The sequence below is a fragment of the Excalfactoria chinensis genome, chromosome 10, assembly GCF_039878825.1.
Source record: "Excalfactoria chinensis isolate bCotChi1 chromosome 10, bCotChi1.hap2, whole genome shotgun sequence".
Lineage (NCBI taxonomy): Eukaryota > Metazoa > Chordata > Aves > Galliformes > Phasianidae > Excalfactoria > Excalfactoria chinensis.
Window position 1 is genome coordinate 13,949,670 of NC_092834.1, and position 21,521 is coordinate 13,971,190.

Consider the following 21,521-nt stretch of genomic DNA (forward strand, 5'->3'; position numbering starts at 1 on the left):
CCCTTTGATTATTTGCAGTCCAGCAGCAGTTACATCAATATCCTTGTGCTGCAAAATCCTGGTTGTAGTCTGAGAAGAATAGTGAAGGTACAGTGCAACTCAGCTCAACTTCTGTTACATAAACACTGAGAGAGCACAAAAGGATGTTGAAAGTGAAGCCTGTTTTGAAGTCTGTATGGGACTAGCAGTCAGTCAGGATTAAAAAAACAAAACACACTTATTCAACCATATGTATGAATTCACTGCATAACTTTGTTGTTCAAGAGCTCTTCTTACAAAGCAGCAGCTTCTGTTGTGCTGGATGAGCCAGCTCTTTCTGACACCCACTAGCCTAAAACACCTTACAGGACTTCGGTCCTAGACAATAACTAGTTGCTATTCAAAGTCAACAAGATCATCAATCCTTAGTTGTGCGAACTATCACTTTAATGCTGGCACTAAGCTACTGAATATAGCAAGTGATGCAATTCAGTTCTAATTATGCTTTGAAAATAGAACCTAGAAGTGAATACTTAAAACTTGCTGTAGGTATGGGGAATCTGTGAATAAACCCCCTAAGGTTTTTGTTCATTATAATAGAAGCTGATCTGTTCCATCCACTTGTACTTAGATTTTTTTTTTTTAGAGGAATTGCTGTATTTTGATGTCCATTTTATGGATTAACTTAGGGTGCATTACTCCATTAGACATGGGGCATTACAGTACTATGGTTTTCTGTAGGAATAGCTTCTGTGAAACTGAAACAGGAAATTTATACCTCTGAAGCTTAACAAAGTGTTTTAATTAAAAGATAATATACAAAATAACCCAATTATCTTTCCTAGTCTGCCAGCTAAATACATTTGGTTTAACCTCTTCTAAGCAGATCCGTTCATTAAAGAAAATAACTAATATTCAGCTGCATAACATTTCAGAATAACTAGATTCTGTTTGCACGTGGTGAGAAGTGAGCAGTCAAAGCTTCAAAGTATCTGACCTGAGAGCAGTAATCTGATGTCAGTCTGAAATGTAAAGAGCCACTAAAGAAAACCTCACAGCTCTGTTCCTCTGGAATGAAAGTTTGAGCTTTGTTCTCAGATTCTTTTTTCTGGAACGTTCTGGACCACACATGGTGTAAATTGGAATCAATGTCACTGTGATAAAATTGATGAATAACATGTTTTGTATGAGTGAAGTTTCTTGTCCAGATCAGCAGTGCACAAACACAGCAATGAGCAGATATTTCTTGTTGTTGGTTTTCACACATGCAGCATCTAGGGTTGGTTTATGCTCTATTGAAAGCAAAGAAAATTAACAGTAATTGGCTACAGAGGTGGTGGAAGAGCGAGACCTTAATGGAGGGAAAGCCTCTCAACTATTTCAGTGCTGACCTTCAGTTTTAAGGTTGTATAAAGCGTGTCACTATGGGGGGGAGGATGTTAAAGAACTGCAAAACTGTTTTATACCATGCATCTAGAATACCTTGTTTCACTTAGTTCTCTGATTTGTGTAAAACAACTGTCTTGGATTGATCTAAATTGACTATATTAAGCCCATTTTTCTAAGCATACAATGTAATTATGTAGTTTGAAAGCAATATAGAGTAAAAGCAGAGCTATTGCTCTTCATTTCTGTCTAGAATAACTAATAAGCAGAACAGTTCCATTCATGCCTCTGACAATCTGGATTTAAAAAAAAGAGAATCTCATACCTGCTCTTGTGGCCACTTCTGTCTGTCCTCTGGAGTTCTTGATTTTGCTTTAAAACCCCTAGGCACATCTCCACCGTGCTTAGAGGCAGATGGGATATTCAGTGATTTTGGCCTCCCTTCATGCCTGTTAGCACTATGAACAGCTTCTCCCTTTGAACAAGTCTCTTTATAGTCATGTGCCATGTTTTCAGTCCCAGTGTGCTCTGGACTCATCTCCGTTGTACTGTTTATGCTGCTCATGCTCATACTCATTTTGATTTCTGCTACAATCTGGTCAATGTCCTCTTCCTGCTCTTCTAGCTCTGCATCCTCTTTTCTAGAATGATATGGCGATATCCCCTGTGAGTTTCCATTAGCCTCTGCTGGGTAATAGTCCGGGTAGCCACCTTCACTTTGACAGTATTGTATATTCTCATCTTGGTCTTGTATCTCCAAAGATGATGCTTCATCCTCTAAAACCTGAATGCCATTGTCTTGACCTTCTTGCCACTCTTGCCTGTCTGTCACCTCATTTTCATCCTGGTGCTGAATTTTATCTTCAGACCACTCTTCTACAGCTTCCTGACATTCATCTGTTTCAACATGGTGTTCCTCACTGGCAGCATATTCTTCTCCATTGCAGTCCATTCCTTCCAGGTAACTGTCGTCCTCTGGACAGTATCTAATATAGTATGTGATCCCTTCCTCTTCTTCTGGCAAGCCTTCATCATAGTCCTCCTCCTCAGAGGTGTTATTGACATAGTCAGAGCTGGAGTCACCGTCTCCACTGTGATCGTTGCACTCATGTTCCAGGGGTGTAGGACTGCCTTGTCTGATGGTTGCTAGTTCTGCCTCCTTTGCTGGATAATCTTCAATAGGAAGATCGCTTTCCTCATTTTCAGGCTCCCTGTTGTGAGATGAAGTTGGGCAAGCTCTTGCTCTGTGATCCAGCATGCTGGCTGTAGTGCTCTGATGCTTCCTGTTTGCCATAGCCAACTCCTTATATGGCAATCATTTCTAAGCAATTACTGTAGGGAAATGGAAAAACACATTCAGGAAAGGTCATCATCAGAGATCAGTGATGCTAATAAGAAACAGCAAGTGATGGATTAAAATGGTAGAAAGGATGTGTTTATAGGTATTGAAATTAGATTCACAGACACCTAACTTCTAAAATGCTGGTACTGCAGAACTGTGATATGAAGTATAATGACTTGCTCCCTGAAAGGAACAGAAAGAAAAGGTTCTATGCTCATACAAAGCATGTTCTAATGTAGCATCTTTTTTTGTGTGTGTATTTGATAGAAAATTAATCTGGAACCTTTAAATTAGTTTTCCTTTCTTTTTCTTGCCACTAAGAGGTCATGCTTTGATTGCAATACAGGAAGCTGTAGTTATTTTCAGTTTTCAGCTTAGGTACAATTTTCACATATACTGGAAAAAATACAGTTAAGGTCTGACCCACTCTTATGAAAACTAAAGGAAAGGAGTGTCTATTAACTTAGCTGTCGCATAGGGCACTTAAGTATAATGCATTGCTATTATATTATTTAAAAAATGAATTGCATACTGGTTTAATAGCTCTTACTAGCTGGATGCCATTAAGAATCTCCTATTGTTAAATCAAATATTGGCTTGCAAACCATTTAACCCACATTCCAAGAAAAAAGATGCATTTACAATAAAGCCTTCTTAGCTCTACCAAGTAAACAATCAGGAATGGGTAAGCACATGATACAAACTTACTTAAAACAAGATCGAGAGCTGTGGAATAGGTATTTTTGATCGACAGTGCAAGAAGGCTACAGAGACCTCTTCTGTCTTTACTGAAAGATAACTGTGTCTAGTCAAGAACAGTGCTGCTTGAGGAGGACTATACCACAACAGACACTGCACAGAAGTAGCATCACTAAAGATAAAGAAGTAGAAAACATGCAACACCATCACATATTCCTGTAGAATACAGAGTAAAGGACCCTTTCTGTACAATGTAATGGAGTTTTTTTTGCCTCCATCTACGAATCTTCATTTAGAGGTCCTAAAACTTCCATAACTGGTATCACTTCAGTGATAACCCATTGCAAATTCCAGCAGCAGATTGTTCATAAATGTTACTTACCTGCCCACTAAGATGTTGTACATCAATGTACACCACAGGGTGGCTGCTTATACAGAGCCCAAAGCCAGTGACTTGGAAGGGAACAGTGGCTGATAACGGCAGCTACAAGAGCTGTGGGGGATGGCTAGGTTAGGGGCTATGAGGGCTGTAAGACATGTGGCTGCTGAGCAGCACTAAACATCAGCAGTTGCAACTCTCCTCCAGCAATGGTGTGTGACAGTGCAACATGTGAACTAGCAGAAGGAGTGTGATAGAAGAACTTCAAATAGTGGCATCCTGGAAAGATTTTAGGGCACTGATGATGACAAGAAACACAGAAAGGAATTCCTTCGAAGAGCTTCTAGAAATGCAGTAGTAGGAAGATGTGGCAAAACTCATTTCCTATAGCAATTTCCCTGTTCACAACAGAAGTTTAAAAAAAGTCTAAATTCTTTTAGAGGCAAAGGCTGACCTCAGTGTATTGAAACTGAACTCGGAAGCAAGCTATGTGCAGCAGTTACAGTTATGGTTGCACTCCTTTTCTTTGCCAACTTCACAGCAAGGCACAACACGACAAGAATCCAAATACTGATTACATGGAGGAAAAAAATAAAGCACAATTTCTTTTTCTCAGCTTTTGAATTGCAGACTGAATGTGTGCTGATTATACGATTTTTCAACTACAGTAAACGTGGCTTCCACAACCACACTGATGCATTTGAATTAGTAAGTACAGTTTTCAAACCCAAGTTCATATGAAGATTGCTTTTTGAGAAAAGGTTTGCTTTTAAAGCTAAGGAGCTCCACGTGTTCAGTTCAGTCAACGGGTCACTTGCTCTGCTTGGTGTAGTGCTCCTTCCTACTGCCACAGCTCCCTCTTCAACAGAGGAGAGTTAACTCAAATCTCTGTATCGTTCAAAGTGGAGTTTTCAACTTCTGATAAAACAAATGTCCCTGAGAGCACAGATGGCAGTGCTGTGTTTTTCATTCTCCTCAGAATTCAGTCATTTTTATCTTGATTAGACAAATCTGTATTATAGTCAGATCTGTTTTATTGTACACTACTAAAGCTTCATCAGTGTTGTCGAGATCAGTGGTTAAGGGCCCAGCTACACAGGGTTCCTTTCCTGCTTTTCCTGCCTCAAAATACTGAGCAGAAAAGGGAATCAGCCTCCGGGAAACATGTGCTGCATTTCTAAATGAGTGTGCGTAGGGGAGCCTCTCACTCCTGCAGCAGGGCTACTGCTTATAACTGGAATGCATTCTAATCAATGTACAGCCATTAGCATTCTCCTGAATTCTTTGCACCGAATCCCAGACAGCTGCAGAGAGAGGGTTATGAACTGTTAGCACTTGCACATCTTTTCACCTGTGTAGAAAGATACCTTCATTGCTGCTCCTATGGAGAGAGACCGACTAAATTCCCATTAGAAATGGGGAACAGTGCACAACTGTAAGCACAGCAATAAAGTAAAATACCCAGTACGACACTCCTGGCTGTGTTTAAAGAACTGCTTTACATACATAGTGGATTCAGGAGCTGAACGGTGCTCCAAGAAGTAGAACAAACTCTCCGGCAGTTTTTTCCATTAATGTACTCAGCAGTTTGAGTGGCTTGTGCAGTTTGGTGGGGTTTGTTAGCTTCCTCCAGCTGTAAATGTGTTGTACCTTTGGGTGCTTTTCTACAGCTACGTGATCTTTTCAGTCTGCATTTTGCAAGCTGTAAGTGAATTCTCAGTTTTACTGGCCTCCCCGATACCCTTACTTCATGTTGTAAGGCCTTCGTCCTGTGCTTGCTCTTTCTTGGGTTACTTTCTTCATCTATTTCTGTCTCCATTCTCTCACACTTCAAGTGTGTGCTCTTCCTCTGGTGTGACAAAATGCCCAGGCAAGTCATGGTTCCTTCAAATAATTCAGGACTCCTGTTTTCCCCACATACCCAATACAGTGTCTTACTGCGATTAAATTGTTTCTAAAAATATTAATTTATCTGCCCTTTATCGTGGTTGTCTTCAGGTGCAGGTGTATTGTAAGCATTGCAACGCGCTTTGCCATCAGACTGCATTACTGCACGTGATCTGCTGGCATCTTTCTCTACTGCTGAGCAGTGTTTTCAAAGCACAGCAGGCTTCAGCTATTCTAGAGATTAGTCCTGTGTATTCATCATTTAAAAATACTGCCAAGAAACTGACCCTTTCACATACAGAAACACACGTAATTTCACAGGTCCATAAGAGCTGTATTTAGCAAATTATTTGGTTCATTTGTAACTTGAATGATAGAATTTTTCAACAAAACTGTACTAGAAAAGTTGTGATTCCAGGACTTTATGCTAATTATATATATATTTTTTAATAAGCAGATAAGTTAAAGCAGGAAAAAATCTAACTTCAGTTTTTTCTAAACAATTTTAGTATCAGACTAATAGTATTTCTCAGTGGGCTTTCATTACAGAAGACTTAATAGACTCCCATCAGCTAAGTCAGCCAAGATGAATTGTGACTGGGGAAATAGAATTTGTAATGAGCAGATAACAGGACATGATCCTGCCATGACTGTTGGATGCTGCAGTCATTTGGTTCCCCAAGGCCGAGCTGCATTAACTACATGTTCCCTTTTCAGTAGATCTGATACTACAGACAGTGAGGAATCATGCAGAGCTATATAACAGGAGTGCAGGCTGACCTGCTGTCTCTTCTAAAAGCAGGTGCAAAGAAGATCTGTATTTCCAAAGGAACTCTGATCTACCTGTGTAATGCACAGGTGATTAAGCTTGCAGGCACTGATTTCAGAAAGGGCACAATGTCTCCAATGAAAGAAACGTAGGGGGACGAATAGCTGAGTATGTCTGATCTTCTGTATACGTTCCTTGTCTAGTAGTGTATTTGGAAGCAATAAGAATGCATCCTACAGTCAGAACTGCCGAGGCGTAACTAAATTAGGGATCTGTTGTGCCATTCTTCATCCTGAATGGCATCTCAGTTTTATGAAAATTGACAAGTGTGAAGGTTCCCTTACTGTCTCTGAGTACAGCTGCTGCATCCTGACAGTAAGTCTTAGCTGGGTCTGTTAAAACCATTTAGACTGTTTCTCTAAAGCAACAAATATATATACACACACAATACTACAACCCTTTATTTCCAGGATGGAAAAGATCTAGGACAGATGCTTCAATTATTTCTTAGGATATAAGAACTACTATTTTTTATCATCAGGATGTTAGACATGCATGTGCAGTAAATACACATAAATATCAAGTGTATGGAGCAAAAGGCACGCGTACATGCTCAGCAGGTCCAGCATATCCCTAATGCCTGTTTTAATGGGATTTTTGTGGACATAAATGATCTCGAGATGCTGTTCTAACTGGATGCCAGTAATTCTAAGAGATGGCCAATGCCCCCCCACCTTCAGGGAAAGTCTGTGGAGGAACAAAGCTTTCCACCAAACCAAGAGATCTGATCATGTTGTAGTCCTCAGCTCTAGAAACAGTGACTTGAGGTTTCATTTGAAGTTGGGCTGTTACTTTTAAACCAATGAAATGGCTTCATTTACCTATTTGAAAATATACCTTTCAAGCAAGGAGGTGCCTGAGTGCACAAAGGATGAATTTTTAGCAGTTTAGACCTGTTCTTGTTTTTGCTGTGGAATCTGAGACTGAAAATCAGACTTAGGTTTAGCATTGGTGGATATAATTCCAATCTAAGTGCTGACAGCCTAAACCTGCAGCTCGGGTGGTTTTGTCCACAGCACTTTGCCTTTTATGTTGAGCGCTGGCCCGTCTAAGAAAGTTTTTTTTGTATTGTAGTAATCTTAGAAGCACAAATACTTAGATAAGCCACAAGAATACAACGCTGTAGATCTGTGCCACAGCATGATGGTGCTTCTGATCCTGTGAAGGAAATAACAAAAAAGTCAGTCTCAGAACAAAAATTAGAGTGCACTGAGTGTGCGGTGAGATACTGAGTCGTCGTGCTTAAGCAACACATTTGGTGAAGAGTTTTTGAGTGTTTGCAGAAAAGCTTGACTGAAAATAGTCAGAATTATTGAAGTTGATTTTCTAAATTAAATAGATAACATACACAAATAAACCTGAACTGCTCTGTCAGTGCTGTGGAGAATGAGGACACTTCCAAGTGGCTTAAAGCTTAACTGGATGTGGATTTGCAGATTCTCTCAGCTCTTGTTAAATGCCTCCAGACACTCCTTTATATTTCTGGTACATTCCAAGAGAATTTTCTTCCCAACCCACAGTAGGAATGGGATGGCTAACCCAAGTCGTGCAAGTCTTAAACAAGCATTTTTTGCCATCTAAGATATTTCAGTTCTTACATATTTGACATCTTCTAGTTAGTGTGGTCTAAAATAACGGGCAAATATAAAAATGCTGGTAGAATTAATGTCAATCTGCAATTAATGGACATTTATTAGGGAGCTAGGGTAATGGATGGGCAGCATCACTTTAAAACTTCAAAACTCAAAAGAAATAAGATCTCCAGGCCTTAACAGATGATACATTTGTCATTAAGCAGTATCTACTGATATAAAAGACATAAAAATCAGGTATTGCTAGTAGCTATTCTTGCAGCTGGCTAGATGGAGACAGGTAGCATGGGTCATTCAGAAATGAATTTTTAACTGTGGTCCAAACAATATATAAAGATTTGTTTTATCACCATTCATTCACTACACTTGAGTGCTTAAGTCTCAAGTAATAAGAATAAAAACAAGTTAAAAATGCACAGCATGGTTTATCATATTCAGACAGTTCTCCAGGTGAAAATACAGTCAGTAGCAGACGTTGCTGAGTACCGTTTGCAGTGCAATGCAGAACAGGCTTTTAACATCTGGAAGTTCTACAGAATTCTCCCAACAATGAAACCTCTAAAATCTTGCTGAATGCCATTAGCACCTCCCTATCCCATTAGTGTAAGAGGATTAGATTGCATTTTTCTCCTGTTAGCACAGTATTGTCTCTTTCAAAGCCAGGAATACTTGAGCTGCTGGAAGATTTAGTAAATGGGAAAAAAAGCAAACAAAAAACTCCCCCACAAAACTACTGGAATAATACAAAAGTAGACTATTGTGTTAATTCTTCTCAAGATAAAATATCCTGCCTTTGTTAAGCAGAATAAGCAAATTGAAAGGCTAAATTATGAGGCATTTTACATAATACAGATTTAATAATAATAGTAAATAATGACGATAATCAAGGGTTTCATTAACAGTGCATTATGTCATGGGATTTGACAATTGCAAGCTCTGAGAAAATATTTGCAGCCTGCAGCTGGTTGTGTTTCAGGCACACTGCTCCTTAGCAGATGATCATCTCATTTGAGCAGTGAGATTAGGAAGATCTTCCCTCTGTGTAAGGCACACATTGTGCATCAGTAAATACTCCTCGTTTTGTAAAACTGGTTAGAAGATAAATACTGTCAGTCACTTTAGTAAATGCTCAAGACGGCTCGAAACCTTTACAACACCAGCTTTTCCATCAGTTGTCAGCAGAAAAGTTGCAAGTGTCTTATGAAAATAACAGCTTCCTTAAATATAGATTTTGGATGTGAAACAATATAGATGCTCTGAATAATAGTTATAGTCTCATAGGTTTACATGTAGTTACTGAAAGCAAAGTACCAACCATAGTGATGTGCTTTAAACTATGATTAGGTGCTAGAGTGAAAGATGAGCAGTGAGATGATGTATGGAACCCCATGCTAGGTGCCATATGAGCACTTTCAAGCAGGCCCAAGAAGCAGCGCATAGACTGTGATGTGCCTGGAAGAACAGCTGCGTGCATTGTGTAGTTTATCTGAAGGGCTGTTTTGTCCCTTGCTTAGCAGGGTACTTACACAGTCACTTACATCTGACATGCAGAATACACTGCAGAGAATCTGATCCCAAATCTGCAGAGATCCACAGGTGAAATGAAAGGACTTTATCCAGCGAGGATAGTTAACTATCACTCAAAATATTTATTAACATTCAAAAATGCTGAACAATAAATGTTATCATTAGGAAATATTGAAGTCACAGCACAAAATCACTTCAGGTAGCAGGAGGTCAAATTGTTTGGGGGAAACTAGTAATTGGATACAAAATGTTTAACCTGAGGCACTTCTGAGCAAGGAAGGGCTCCCCAAAATTCTTTTATCTCTAAAGAGAGATGTGATGTGTTTACAGCCAGGCTGCTGAAGAGCTTTCTGAAGTTCAAACATTTTATCTTTTCAAAGCAGGTGAGAATAGTAAGTTTTCTATAACATACAAACACCTTATGAGAAACAGACTGAATGCAGTATAGCATTTCAATTGCAGAGTACTGCGGAATTTGGCTACCAAGAATAAAGGCACTACAAAATTTAATGTCAGCTCCAGAAACCCATTATTATTTCTCAATAAAGTGCAAGACAGATGAGGTCTTTATTCTGATTCAGGATTTCTTCTTATTTTTCATAAGCAGTTTCTTTAATATGCCTTCTCTCCAAGCAGCATTTTACCAAGGAAAAATAGATTGCTTCTCAGGGAGGAGTCCTGCAACTGTAGCCATAGTTACAAGTAAAACATACTTCTTATAAACTATAATGGACTCAATAACCTGAATAAATATTAAGCTTAATTCTTTATTTAAAAACAAATGAACTTTTCAAGCGTTTTATGGCCCTACCCTTTTGCTAGGTTACAGGTACCCAACTTTATGTCTGCATTCCTCTCATCAGTGTGTGTCAGAGCACTTAGAAACCTTTGAAGATGGTTTCTGAGAAAAGTCAAGGACTGTATGGTCACTAATGGCAAGATAACATAAGCCATCTTATACCCAAAACACTTACTATGTATTTATAGCAGGTATGAAAACTGCTGTCTAAAAAAGGGTTTGTTTTTTTTATTTAGGTGCTTGCACTAGATCTGTATTTTGGATGTCAGGAGCCTTAAATTAGGATATTTCCATTTTATCAGTAGATGGTGTGAATCTAAGCCATCTCAGTGCAAATTCTTTCCCTGTTCACACTTCCTTCTCTCAGTTTTTATGAAAAGGGGAGGATACCTTTTTGTTCCCCACCATAAGGATTACACATGAGGCACCTAAAGTTTTACTGGCATATTTTTAAACTTCTCCCTTCCTTCGTTCTATTTCTGGCTTTACCAAATCTGCTGCTGAGACATCTGAGTGGTTCCATCTGATAAATACTGGAACTCTGAATGTTGGGGCTATTAATGCTCTGCCATATCTTTCTTGCTTAAGAGTACCAGGCTGATAACCTGCGTTGGGGAATAGATGGTTTTGAATTTCACAGACTTGAGATTTCCATACATTATTCTATCACGTTTCTTTTTTCTGAACTTTGGTATCTTATTCCTTGAGCAGTTGTCTGAGATGCTAGCTCTGGTCTTGTTTCAAAGTACAGTTTTCCAAAATAAGGACCATCTTCTTGTCCTTTTCACAGAACTAAGCTGGGAACACTTTAAACAGGCCTTAAGACAATGATTTAACATTTGATGATGCAGGGATACTGAAATCTGCTGGTTTAAAGTAAATCATAGCTGTTAAGCATCTTGAATATAATGTAGCCATGTACTTAGTGTAGAGATCAAAGCCAATCATCTATAATACATCTATTGATGTAGAGAATGTTACGTTGTACCTATGGATAAAACTTGTTCCTAACTCACCAAGAGAATGTGTTCACTACTTCATTTAACTTAGATGGGAAAGTAGCAAATGCGTGTGTGCTGTTTGTTGTCAAGAGGTGTGAATACCTGGAAGAAATGTTGCAAATGAGTTTCCCAAAAACAGCTGCATTTATTTTTCATCACATTTAGATGGATTTCAATTTAAAATATTAGATCTGTTTACAGTTATTAAAACTATGAACCTTTAAGAATACTGTAGCAGGAAGTAATCAGCAAATATTTTCTCCAGTGTGTAGTTTCCTTGCAGCTCTGGGTTTGATTTCATTGCTTGTAAAGCAGATGCAATTTCTTCTTGGCCTTTCATATGGTCACTTGGAAGAGAATATCACTGGAAAAGATGTGCTGTGTTGGTTAAAGAGACTGACTTGGCAGAGGGAAGTAAGAATTGCCTATATCAATTTAAGCTGACTTCAGTATCTTTAATTAGCTACCAAGCTTCTTTCATTTTAGTAATTTCCAGGTAATTTCCAAATGCATCCAAATATCCTATTTTCTCTCTAACTGGTATCTTGCTCAGAATGCCAGTGCTGCTCAGCCACAAACACTCACTGAGATGCAGCTGAAAAAGGATGATAATTTCACTGGTTAAATGAAACACATGAAAGTACTCTCAGACCACGTACATGTGAATGAAATTCACACATGCATCTACAAAACCCAACCAAACAAAAAAATGAAACAAGAAATAAAAATACAATCTGAAATGTACAAGATATTTGCTTGAAATTCCAGTTTAATATCTTAGCCACAGAAGCAAATTTTCCATGTACTCAGACTTCAGTGAGGATTGATAGCATATCCATAAATAGATCCTATTTCTGTGACCCTTCTCGCCTTCCCTGAAAGGACGGGTGAGATGCTGCCAATTTAATTTCCTTTCTCAATTTGTATTCTCCAAGTCATATTTGTCGCATTTTAACAGTCATGGAGGCTGTGCATGTGTGTGCATGTGATACAATAAGCTCAAAACACCCAGGGTAGCTTTTTAAGTGTAGCTCAAAAATAAGCATCCTGCTATGGCAGCTGACACCCACAGCACGAGGTGTGCAAGCTCTGCTAAACCAATTCTGCACCTCTTTGCTTTGGTTATCTGTAATGCAGAGACAGAAAATAGCAGGAATTAATGCACATGAATATTGAATGGATTATTTGACCATATATGATGTCTTAATTTGTACATCTGTAGCCTGAATTCAAAGAACAATCTAGAATGCATCCAAGAGTCAGATGTCCTAAATAATCCATCTATGAAGCTGATCATCCAACACAATGCAAATAAGATCCATCACATTCTGGTAGAATTCCTAAGCCATTTCACTACTTTTATTCTGAATGAGAAAGCTAAATTTTGCATCTTCCTTACAAAGCACAGTAAGAAACTACATGAAAATGCTCAATACCCAAAGTATCCGTTAAAATAATAGTTTTTGTTAATAGTAGTTCATTTAATCAAAGCTTGGAGAGAGAGAGAGATAGGCCAAAGGAGCAAGTTAAACTTTATAAATAGGCAGCAACACGTGGCTATCAAATTCCTTAACACACAAGTATAATAATTCCAGTAACAAGTGAAGGAAATCCACAGTCTTCTTCCTGACTTGCTGGGCGATGCAGACTGCAGGATTTGTGGCTTTGACTTCTCGTAAGTGCTGCAAGGATGGGATTGCTAAATGTTAACTATTCTGATTCAAACTGCTGCAGCTGTTAGTCTCCAACTGATGATTAACACTGTTATTAACTAAATGTTCAAGTAATATAAAACTACTCACATAATGAAGTAATCAGTGCTTTAAGAAATGTATGTCTAAGACATAAAAAGATCAACTGACAGAGAGGACATAATGCTCTGCGAGGTATACATTTAAAAGGAATCCCCATTGCTTTGCTCCCAGGCTCTCCTTGAATGTTGATGAGCATTTTCAAAAGCATTTCCAGTATCTTAGAAGTAGAGGATAATGCACTATGCCTGTCTCTATATAACTCTGTTTTAGTATTTAGTTAGGATGTTATTAATAATTTATTTTACTAATACAAACATGCAACTAAAAATGCTTTTAATTTGAACGTCATCTACAAATCTAATACAAATAGATTTTTTCCTTCAGTACTAAATGAAAGATCTAAAAATGCTTTCCTCTTATTTCCTTTAATCATTTCATACATTTCCATAGCAGACACTTCATTAGGTTTTTGATGGTTTGTTTTTTGAGCTCATGTAGAATAGCTGTGAAATGAAATCTTCAAGAGCTTTGCTATTACTTACAGCTAGTAAGGATTTTAATTGAATTTTATTGCTGTGCCATCACTAACAATGAGGACAGGAGGCACTTTACAAATCAATGTTCCTCCTGGCCATTTTAAAGTATCCTTACTTGTGATCCTTGGTCTTGCAGAGGTCAGCAGGCAGCCAAAGTTACTTCAGAGCATCCTCCCATTTTCCTGTTTTGAAATGTTCATTATTTGTAAGGGCTGTTTGAAAAATAACGTGGAAGACAGCTGGACAAGTGTGTTCCTATTGCAGGAGGAGAGAGAGAGGCCTTGCTTTCCTTTGGCTTGTGAGCTTGCAGCTATTAAGCCAGTTAATACCAACTACAAAGAAGTGCATGCTGATAATCAAGCACTTGTTAGATGAGAATCTTTACACAAAAAGTTTAAAGCTGTTCCTTTTTTCCATTTATTGCAGTCATCTGTAAATGTCATGTGGTTCTACTGAGGAAATGCTCATTTGAGGAGAAAAGGCTTAGTATTTACCTACTGCCATGGCATAACTTTAGGAGTTGATACTCACACATGGTGCTGAGCACACACTAAATGCCTTTCACTTCTTTCTTTCCACATCAAAAGATTTTTTTTTCATGTTGATACAGCAAAGCTGAGGACATGCTGCAGTAATCAATGCAGAGCAGAAGCAAGGCTTAAAATGACTGCAGATACGCAGTTAGTAATGGGCTGTCTTGGAAAACCAAAAGAGCAGTAAACATAGCATTTCCAGATCACTTTCCGCTTGAACATTTCAGCTGTTTCTTTAGGGGATATTTAAGAACATGGTATCACTGACTGCAGAGAATCCATGTAAAAATACACAGCAAACTGCCACAACTACTTATTTCAGGATAAAGAAAGCATAACCAAGCTTTCTCCTAAAAACATCTGACTTATCTTGGCTGAGAATGTGCATTAGACATTTTCAACATGAATTTAGACAGGAAACAAAAGCACTCAAGGTAAATTAGGTCATGTTTGAACAACAGTCAGTTTAGTACTATCAGAATAACAAACTGAGCTGATAATACAGCGCACTGATGACTGCATACTTGAATTAAAACAGTCACCAGAAAGGGAAAAAGAGTGGGTGCAGGAAAGAATATTGTATAGCATCTTGAAGGGAATTAGGGAGATAAAGACACACAAAGTATTGTCCAATATTAGAGGATATTTTGCTTCATACTTTTATTGGACTTGATTATACTTAAACATGTGTTTTCCCCAGGCATAAAGTTTAGATATTACAGGATTCTTCTGAGCAATTGTGTACTTGGCAGCATGAATACATCAGGTTTCTTATGTATTTTTCTAAAGTAAAGAGAATACAAGACCTTTCATCCCTTGTTTCGCTCTTCATCCTTATTTTAGCTCAAAAACTCAAGGATGTGTTTCCATGTGTAACTGCAGTTTATACACCCAGCCTGTGCACAAAACTTGATTTTTATATCTTGCATTCCATTTTCTTTTCTACCCCTCTTCTTTTGCATGCATCCGTCTTAAATAAGACATTTCCTTTTTACCTTACCACTCAAAGGAAAGGCTATGGTAATTGTTCTTCCCGTGAAACAAGGAGATCAAAAACAGTGTAAGAATATGAACTTTTTTTTACCTAGATATACAGGTAGGATGGAAAATTGATTTCTACCACTTAATTGTTAACTTTCCATTTCTCTTTACATCACCTGTGCTCAGTGAAAGTGAAAATACCCAACAGGAATAGAAAGAAAGTAAAATAGATGGTAAACAACCCACAGTCTCTGTGACCGTGTGTTTCTGCCCACATCCGTATGAAAGGACAGGTAATATTTCTCAATGTGTGCAGTTACCTGCATTGGTGATAAGCCTCTTACAGTTTTGAGGATGAGAGCAAAAAGAGCAAATGAACAATTTCTTCCTAAGATTTAGTTTCTGATGCACCACAAGATTATATACCAAAAACTGCAAGTGTTTACTATGGCTGGATTTATGTTAACCTAGACATCTACCCCCAAAGGCAGAGGGTCCCCTTCCTTTCTCCTTGTGCCTCTATGCAGAGTTTAAAAGAAAGGAAAAGTATCTGTATAAAATTAGGAGGAGTTAAGGGTAGCATGTATGGTAGTTCAGCTAGGAGTTTACTTGAGTCAAAATTCAGCCCCTGCTGATACAGGGGAACATTATTCTGTTGTATTCGGCTGATGAGGGATTCCTTCTAGGTCACAGCTCTTACTTGCAGATGTACTCAGATGCAAATGAGTCCTTTTGGATAGTTTGAATACTGTTGTCTGCCCATATATGTCTTATGCCCCTATTTATCCACTTATGCCTTTGTATGTAGGTTACTCCAAAAATGAAGCTTCCTATTTATTTCTGTGGAAACTACAACAAATACAAAGAGCACAATAACTCCAGCTTAGAATGACAAATGATTTTTGCTCCCTTTCTATTTTATTCTGTGAATCCCCTATCCTGGCATCATCTTCCTCCTTCCATTAAAAATAATTCCTAGTAGGATGCTGGCAATGCCTTTCATTTCTCCTGTCTCTTAGCAGCACGCTACCATCTATATAGTTTTACTGTTTTTTCGTATAGACTTTATGCTGTTGTAGAACATTGTTTTGTAACTGCACAGGATCAGTCTCTAGCTGCTAGAATATAAAAAGTGCTTGTATCTGGTTGATTTGTTACAGAGGAATAAGGCTGCTGAGAAGGGTGGTCCCTTACACCCTATTTGGGAACGTAAATGGTATTCAAGAAGAAAAGTTCAGATCCTTCCTCCTAAGATTTCAGTGCAAGCCGTGTAATACCAATTATATTTTCTGTACTTAATTTTCCTTTTCTCTGTATTATATTACTATGGATTTCTTGAGACTCTCAGACCATCCTGAGGACAGATCGACTCCTTTAACACAAGTGTTAACATGCTTCTTTTTCTTACAAGTATTCTTCTCCATCATACATTTGCCATGACTAACGCTTTCAAAGTCAAGTGAATATCAGGAGCTAAACTGTGAAAGCAAAACAAATCATGCTCTATCAAGACTAACTAGGAAGATTTATTTATCTGTTCTGTTTTTCTTAAGTGCAGGACTGGCACAGTCTGCAACACTGAATGTCACATAGTAGGTAATACTGTACTGATTAGCATACTGCTAACACTTCATCTTGTGTGCTGAACACACTTTCAGTCAGCCCAGCCCAGCAGCTGAGATGTCTTGTACAGGGAGAACTGCTCAGAACTGCTCTTACATGATACATTGAATGAACCTATGGGAGAAATTTCTAGGTTAGCATCAATGGCTTTCTAAATCATTTGCTTCCTTCACATAATCACTAATAAGCCTTACTTGAAGGGCTTTTGCTGTTGTTGTCCCATGGTCTTTGACTTGATCAAGTAAGCATTATAAATTACTCTATTTTCATTGTTGGATAGATGCCACGCTTTACTTTCCCCAGTGGAGATGCCTTGTCTACCGATTTCTGCTCTGAAGGGTGCAAGAAATGTTGCATAATAATGCTGCTTAAAGCAGTTGTTGTGATAGGCACTGTATATATACCTCACTGGATACACACCATTTGAACAGTCATGTGGAATGGAATGCAAGAAAGCAGAGCAAAAAGTACTTCTCCAAAGTAAAAAGAAACAGCTTAAAGTCTAGAGATTAATCCATCACCAGCTTGATTCCTCCATGTATGTCAGAGGCCTGTATATGGTCCGTTTTATTTAGCAAAGTATTTGAATATTTCACCCCAAATGATTTAGAAGTAATTTTTACTTGTATTTATCTCTGTATTTGCTCAGAAGTAATGAAATTTTAAACAAGTACACAACACATTCACTACAGGATTAGTGAACAGAAGCAAAAATATCCAGTATGCGCTTCTGAGCTCTAACAGAAAATATATTTTTCTTTAAGAAGCTGTGAAATTATTCATAGATTTTGCTCAGACTGTGACCAAAACGAGTAATCAGTTCTTAAAATATTTCCTTTAAAACATTGAGCACCACAGTAATTTTGCTCAGTTTTAATTCTGACAACCGTATGAAACATGAGACGAACTTATATAAGTATACATTTATGTTTGGGATTGATAAGGAATAAAAATAAGCCTCCCAGAGACTAAACAAAAGGTTTTCATTCTCCCATTTATTTTTCCTTAAAAATACAGCTTACATTAAATCCCCTCCCACTGAATCATTGTTACCGAAAAATGCCTTATAGCAAGAAGTTCAATTTCAGATGCCAGCAGCTTGCTCTGAGTTGCGTAGGCAGTATGAGAACACTGTAGAAGCGTTAGTGTAGAAGTAACATATAAGTGCATGAATAATATCTTCTTACTGATGTAACTGTGAAATATGTTCTTTTGGCATTTATAATTAGGGGCAGAACAGATGGTGAAAGCTTAATACATCCATTAAAATAAATTATGCTGCCAGTGTTTCTTTAGTCTATAAAACTTTGATTGTGTTGGCTATTTCTGGTTGAATTTTTCTGATCTCCTTGATGTAGATCCTGTGCATGTGCTGGAGGATAATTTGTATTGCAACTGCAGCAGAAAAAAGGAACGTGAAGGGTAGCAATGGGGAATTCTGTCCAAGACTAACAATTTCAAAAGGGAGAAGTCTGATTTAATTGTCTCCTCACTCCCCAGCAATCTTTTTCTTCATAAAGAAAAGTCTCGCTGTATTCCCCTTACTCCTTCACTTTTATATGTCAGAGCCTCAGAAACAATGCATGTTTCTTAGTTTCCTTCTTAAATAATCAGCAAAAACAAAGACCTGTTATATGTACTGCTGAATTGCATCTCTCAAGTACAGCATATATGCTTCATGATTCACACACACATTAACTGTTTGAAGGACCAGCTGTAGTTACTGTTGGCTGCAGCTTTCTGGCACAGAAGACAAGGCAGGCATCTCATTTTTACCATTCCCTGACAAGCACAGTCACAGCTAATGAGATGGCTCAGTAGCTGGGAGTACCCCATTGCCTCCTGCTGAGCACTGAGGATTTGCCTTAGGATATATTTAGAGAAGTCTTGCTCTTCTGAAGAGAGGCATGGTATTACCTGCATTTCTCTTCTGGGTAACTACCAACAACAGAAGATGTAACACTAATTGTTATCTTAGGGGAAACTTTATGGCTTGGTTTGTGCAGAAATAGAGTTGTTGCAATTTGAGACTGAAGGGTAAAAATTGCAATGGAGCCAAAGCAGAGATGATGAAACATCATGCAACCATTTGTGTGGTGTGCACCAATTGGAGTGTAATTAAAACTCTGCTTGTTTGGGGGATTTGATGGCTCAAAGTGTTCCATCTCTATCATTATTGTTTTGGTGCAAATAGACTGATGTTGTAGGAAGATATACTGCTCTGATGAGTTTGTGGAAGACTGTTTACCAAGATAATAAGGATGCATTCAAAGCTTCCTTGCACCTAGGCCTTTGCCATTCTTCTCCCTTCTGCAGTGAAGCAGGCTTCCTTCAGCCTTTGCCTTCTGTACCCTTTTCCCACTGCCTGGAGACCTGCTGCTACTCTTAGCTCTTTCCATGCCTGTGCTGTGTCTGATAAAGGGTTCTGCTGTGTGAAATGCAAATCAGTTCACTGCTTGCATTAACAGTAGCCATCAGTGGTGACTGCTTCCTAAAATAATCTTTCCCAGGAGAACCAACTAGAGAAAATCCATACACATCACGTTAACAGCCTACATTAAATATCATATACTTAAATATAGACCGTAAGTTCTTACATTAATTTTTACATATTCAAAAATGAAATGGTATGGCTAGGTATATATTCAAAAGGAGTAAAATAAGCCCTTTTGAATAAAAAGAACAGGGGGAAAAAAAAAATCAAGTGTTACATTTCAACAGATACTGCACCAATCGAAGCGTGGGAATTACTAACTGAGACTGGAATAATGTCCTCGAAAGCAGCTGTTTCATTGCTAGGAGCTACAGTCTTTTCTGTACTATATTCTGTACCGTACAACACCTTGCACTTGGCCTTTTTGAACCTCACTCTGTTCATGTGAGTCCACTTTTCAAGGCTGTCCAGGTCCCTCTAGATGGCATCTCTCCCTTCTATTGTGTCAGCTGCACCACTCAGCTTAGTGTCATCTGCAAGCTTGCTGAGGGTGCGCTCAATCCCACTGTCTATGGCATTGGTGCTTCATGGTTCTTCACATGGAAGAGCATCACCCCCACAACAGACCCATGGGGGACAACACTTGTGGCCAGCCTCCATGTGAATATTCACATCTTAAGTTGAGTGCAGTCAGAATTTCATAGTTACAGCATATTTCATAAAGCAGTGGCTATTAAGCAGAATATTCCTCCTCTCCTCCATCTACCCATTAAGAAAAGACTATCTCTAACTACTTCCTTTACATAGTAATTATGTTTTAGATGAAAGCAACAGGACATGTATTTTAGGAGAGGTACTGCAGGCAGGCACTAAATCAAGTGAATACATTTGGGTGTCACTGTCTAAACATGACTTGAATCCTTCAAAACAGTTACAGCTATGCTCAATATAGTTTTCCACGTCTGTTAATTTAAGTTTTAATAATAAATCCACTAAGGTCAAGCTTCGCTTATTTTACAAAAAAAAAAAAAATAAATAAATAAAAATAAAAAAAAATGTGTACAACTCATAGATGAAAATAAGCAGGTAATTTGAAGCAGGTCAAGTTTAAATAATAAATAATAGAATACGCTACACTTTAATCTGCTAAGCTCTCTTCAGAAAGCATGACACTTTCTGAACTGCATGCCTCTACGAATGCATGAAAGAATTGCAACATCTGAAGGCTCTTAAGTAAGCATCTAAATGGAAACTTCTTTTGGAGGACTTGCAGTTATGAATGGATAAGTGGCTGGGGATGTCTGCAAAATGGGGCACTTTGATAAATGAGAGAAAAATGGAAAATGAGAAAGGGAGGAGAAACTGGCAAAGCAAATGGGAAATGATAAAGGATCAGCAGTTAGACAAAGGACAGTGACAGCTACTGATGAGAAAACACACCCATGCAGCATAGACAAGAATGTCACCATTAAGGAACACGTTGTTCAAAGTAATGATAGGAGGCCTAGAAGCTGAATTTTGCAGTGTGTCAGGTGATCTGAGACTATGCCAAAGTATTATTCTATTTCTGTCCTCAGGCTCACACTTGCAAAGCTTGCAAATTCAACTCCCAGGGGAAAAAATCACTGTAAATTGTCCGAAATTATCATTTATGCACTGTAGTACCTTTAGAAAATCTGCCTGTGAGCTGTTTGGTGGGGTAAAGCTACGACACATTGTGCATTTCTAAGACCAATCATCAAATTGTTGACTAATCTCTCTCTTGGATGGCACTGCTGGGGCTGGGGGGCCCAAGCTGTTACAACTCTAGCTACAAACAGTATCAGTGACTGTTCCAGTATACACAACTGTTGCAGAAGAGCTGCAGGCATAACTAAAGTGATGGTAGAGAACTGTAAAACAAAAATGCAACCAAACAAAACTTACACTGATTCTTAGAGACCAGCTACAATGTTTTGTGCCCTTATTCCCAAATCGCAGTAGGGCTCCAACAGCATTTGGATTTGTGCTTTGTCTTGAGACTATACCTATATTCATCTTGGGCATTCTGTGCAACATCTGTAGTGTCTGCCCAGATGCATACAGCCACTAATTCTGCATGCTTATCGAGTCCTTTACCTGCAAGATTTTACAAGTTTTAGTATTATCCTGAGGTTATTCTTCAACTCTAGTTTCTCATTCTTTGGTTGTGTTATTCAGACCTCAGCTGAAACTCATCCAAACAGCTGAGCACAAAATGT

At 38.3% G+C, this 21,521-nt stretch overlaps 1 protein-coding gene across 2 annotated transcripts in view; it reads right to left on the reverse strand.

Annotated features, from left to right (window-relative positions):
* Positions 1-21,521, reverse strand: part of APBA2 (amyloid beta precursor protein binding family A member 2) — an 84,005-nt gene that overhangs the window by 35,860 nt on the left and 26,624 nt on the right. For both annotated transcript variants that reach the window (XM_072345916.1, XM_072345915.1), the window contains exon 2: positions 1,691-2,697. In XM_072345916.1, coding sequence (XP_072202017.1) covers positions 1,691-2,659 — 969 coding nt within the window. In that variant the 5' untranslated portion in view covers positions 2,660-2,697. The remainder of the gene's footprint in view (positions 1-1,690; positions 2,698-21,521) is intronic.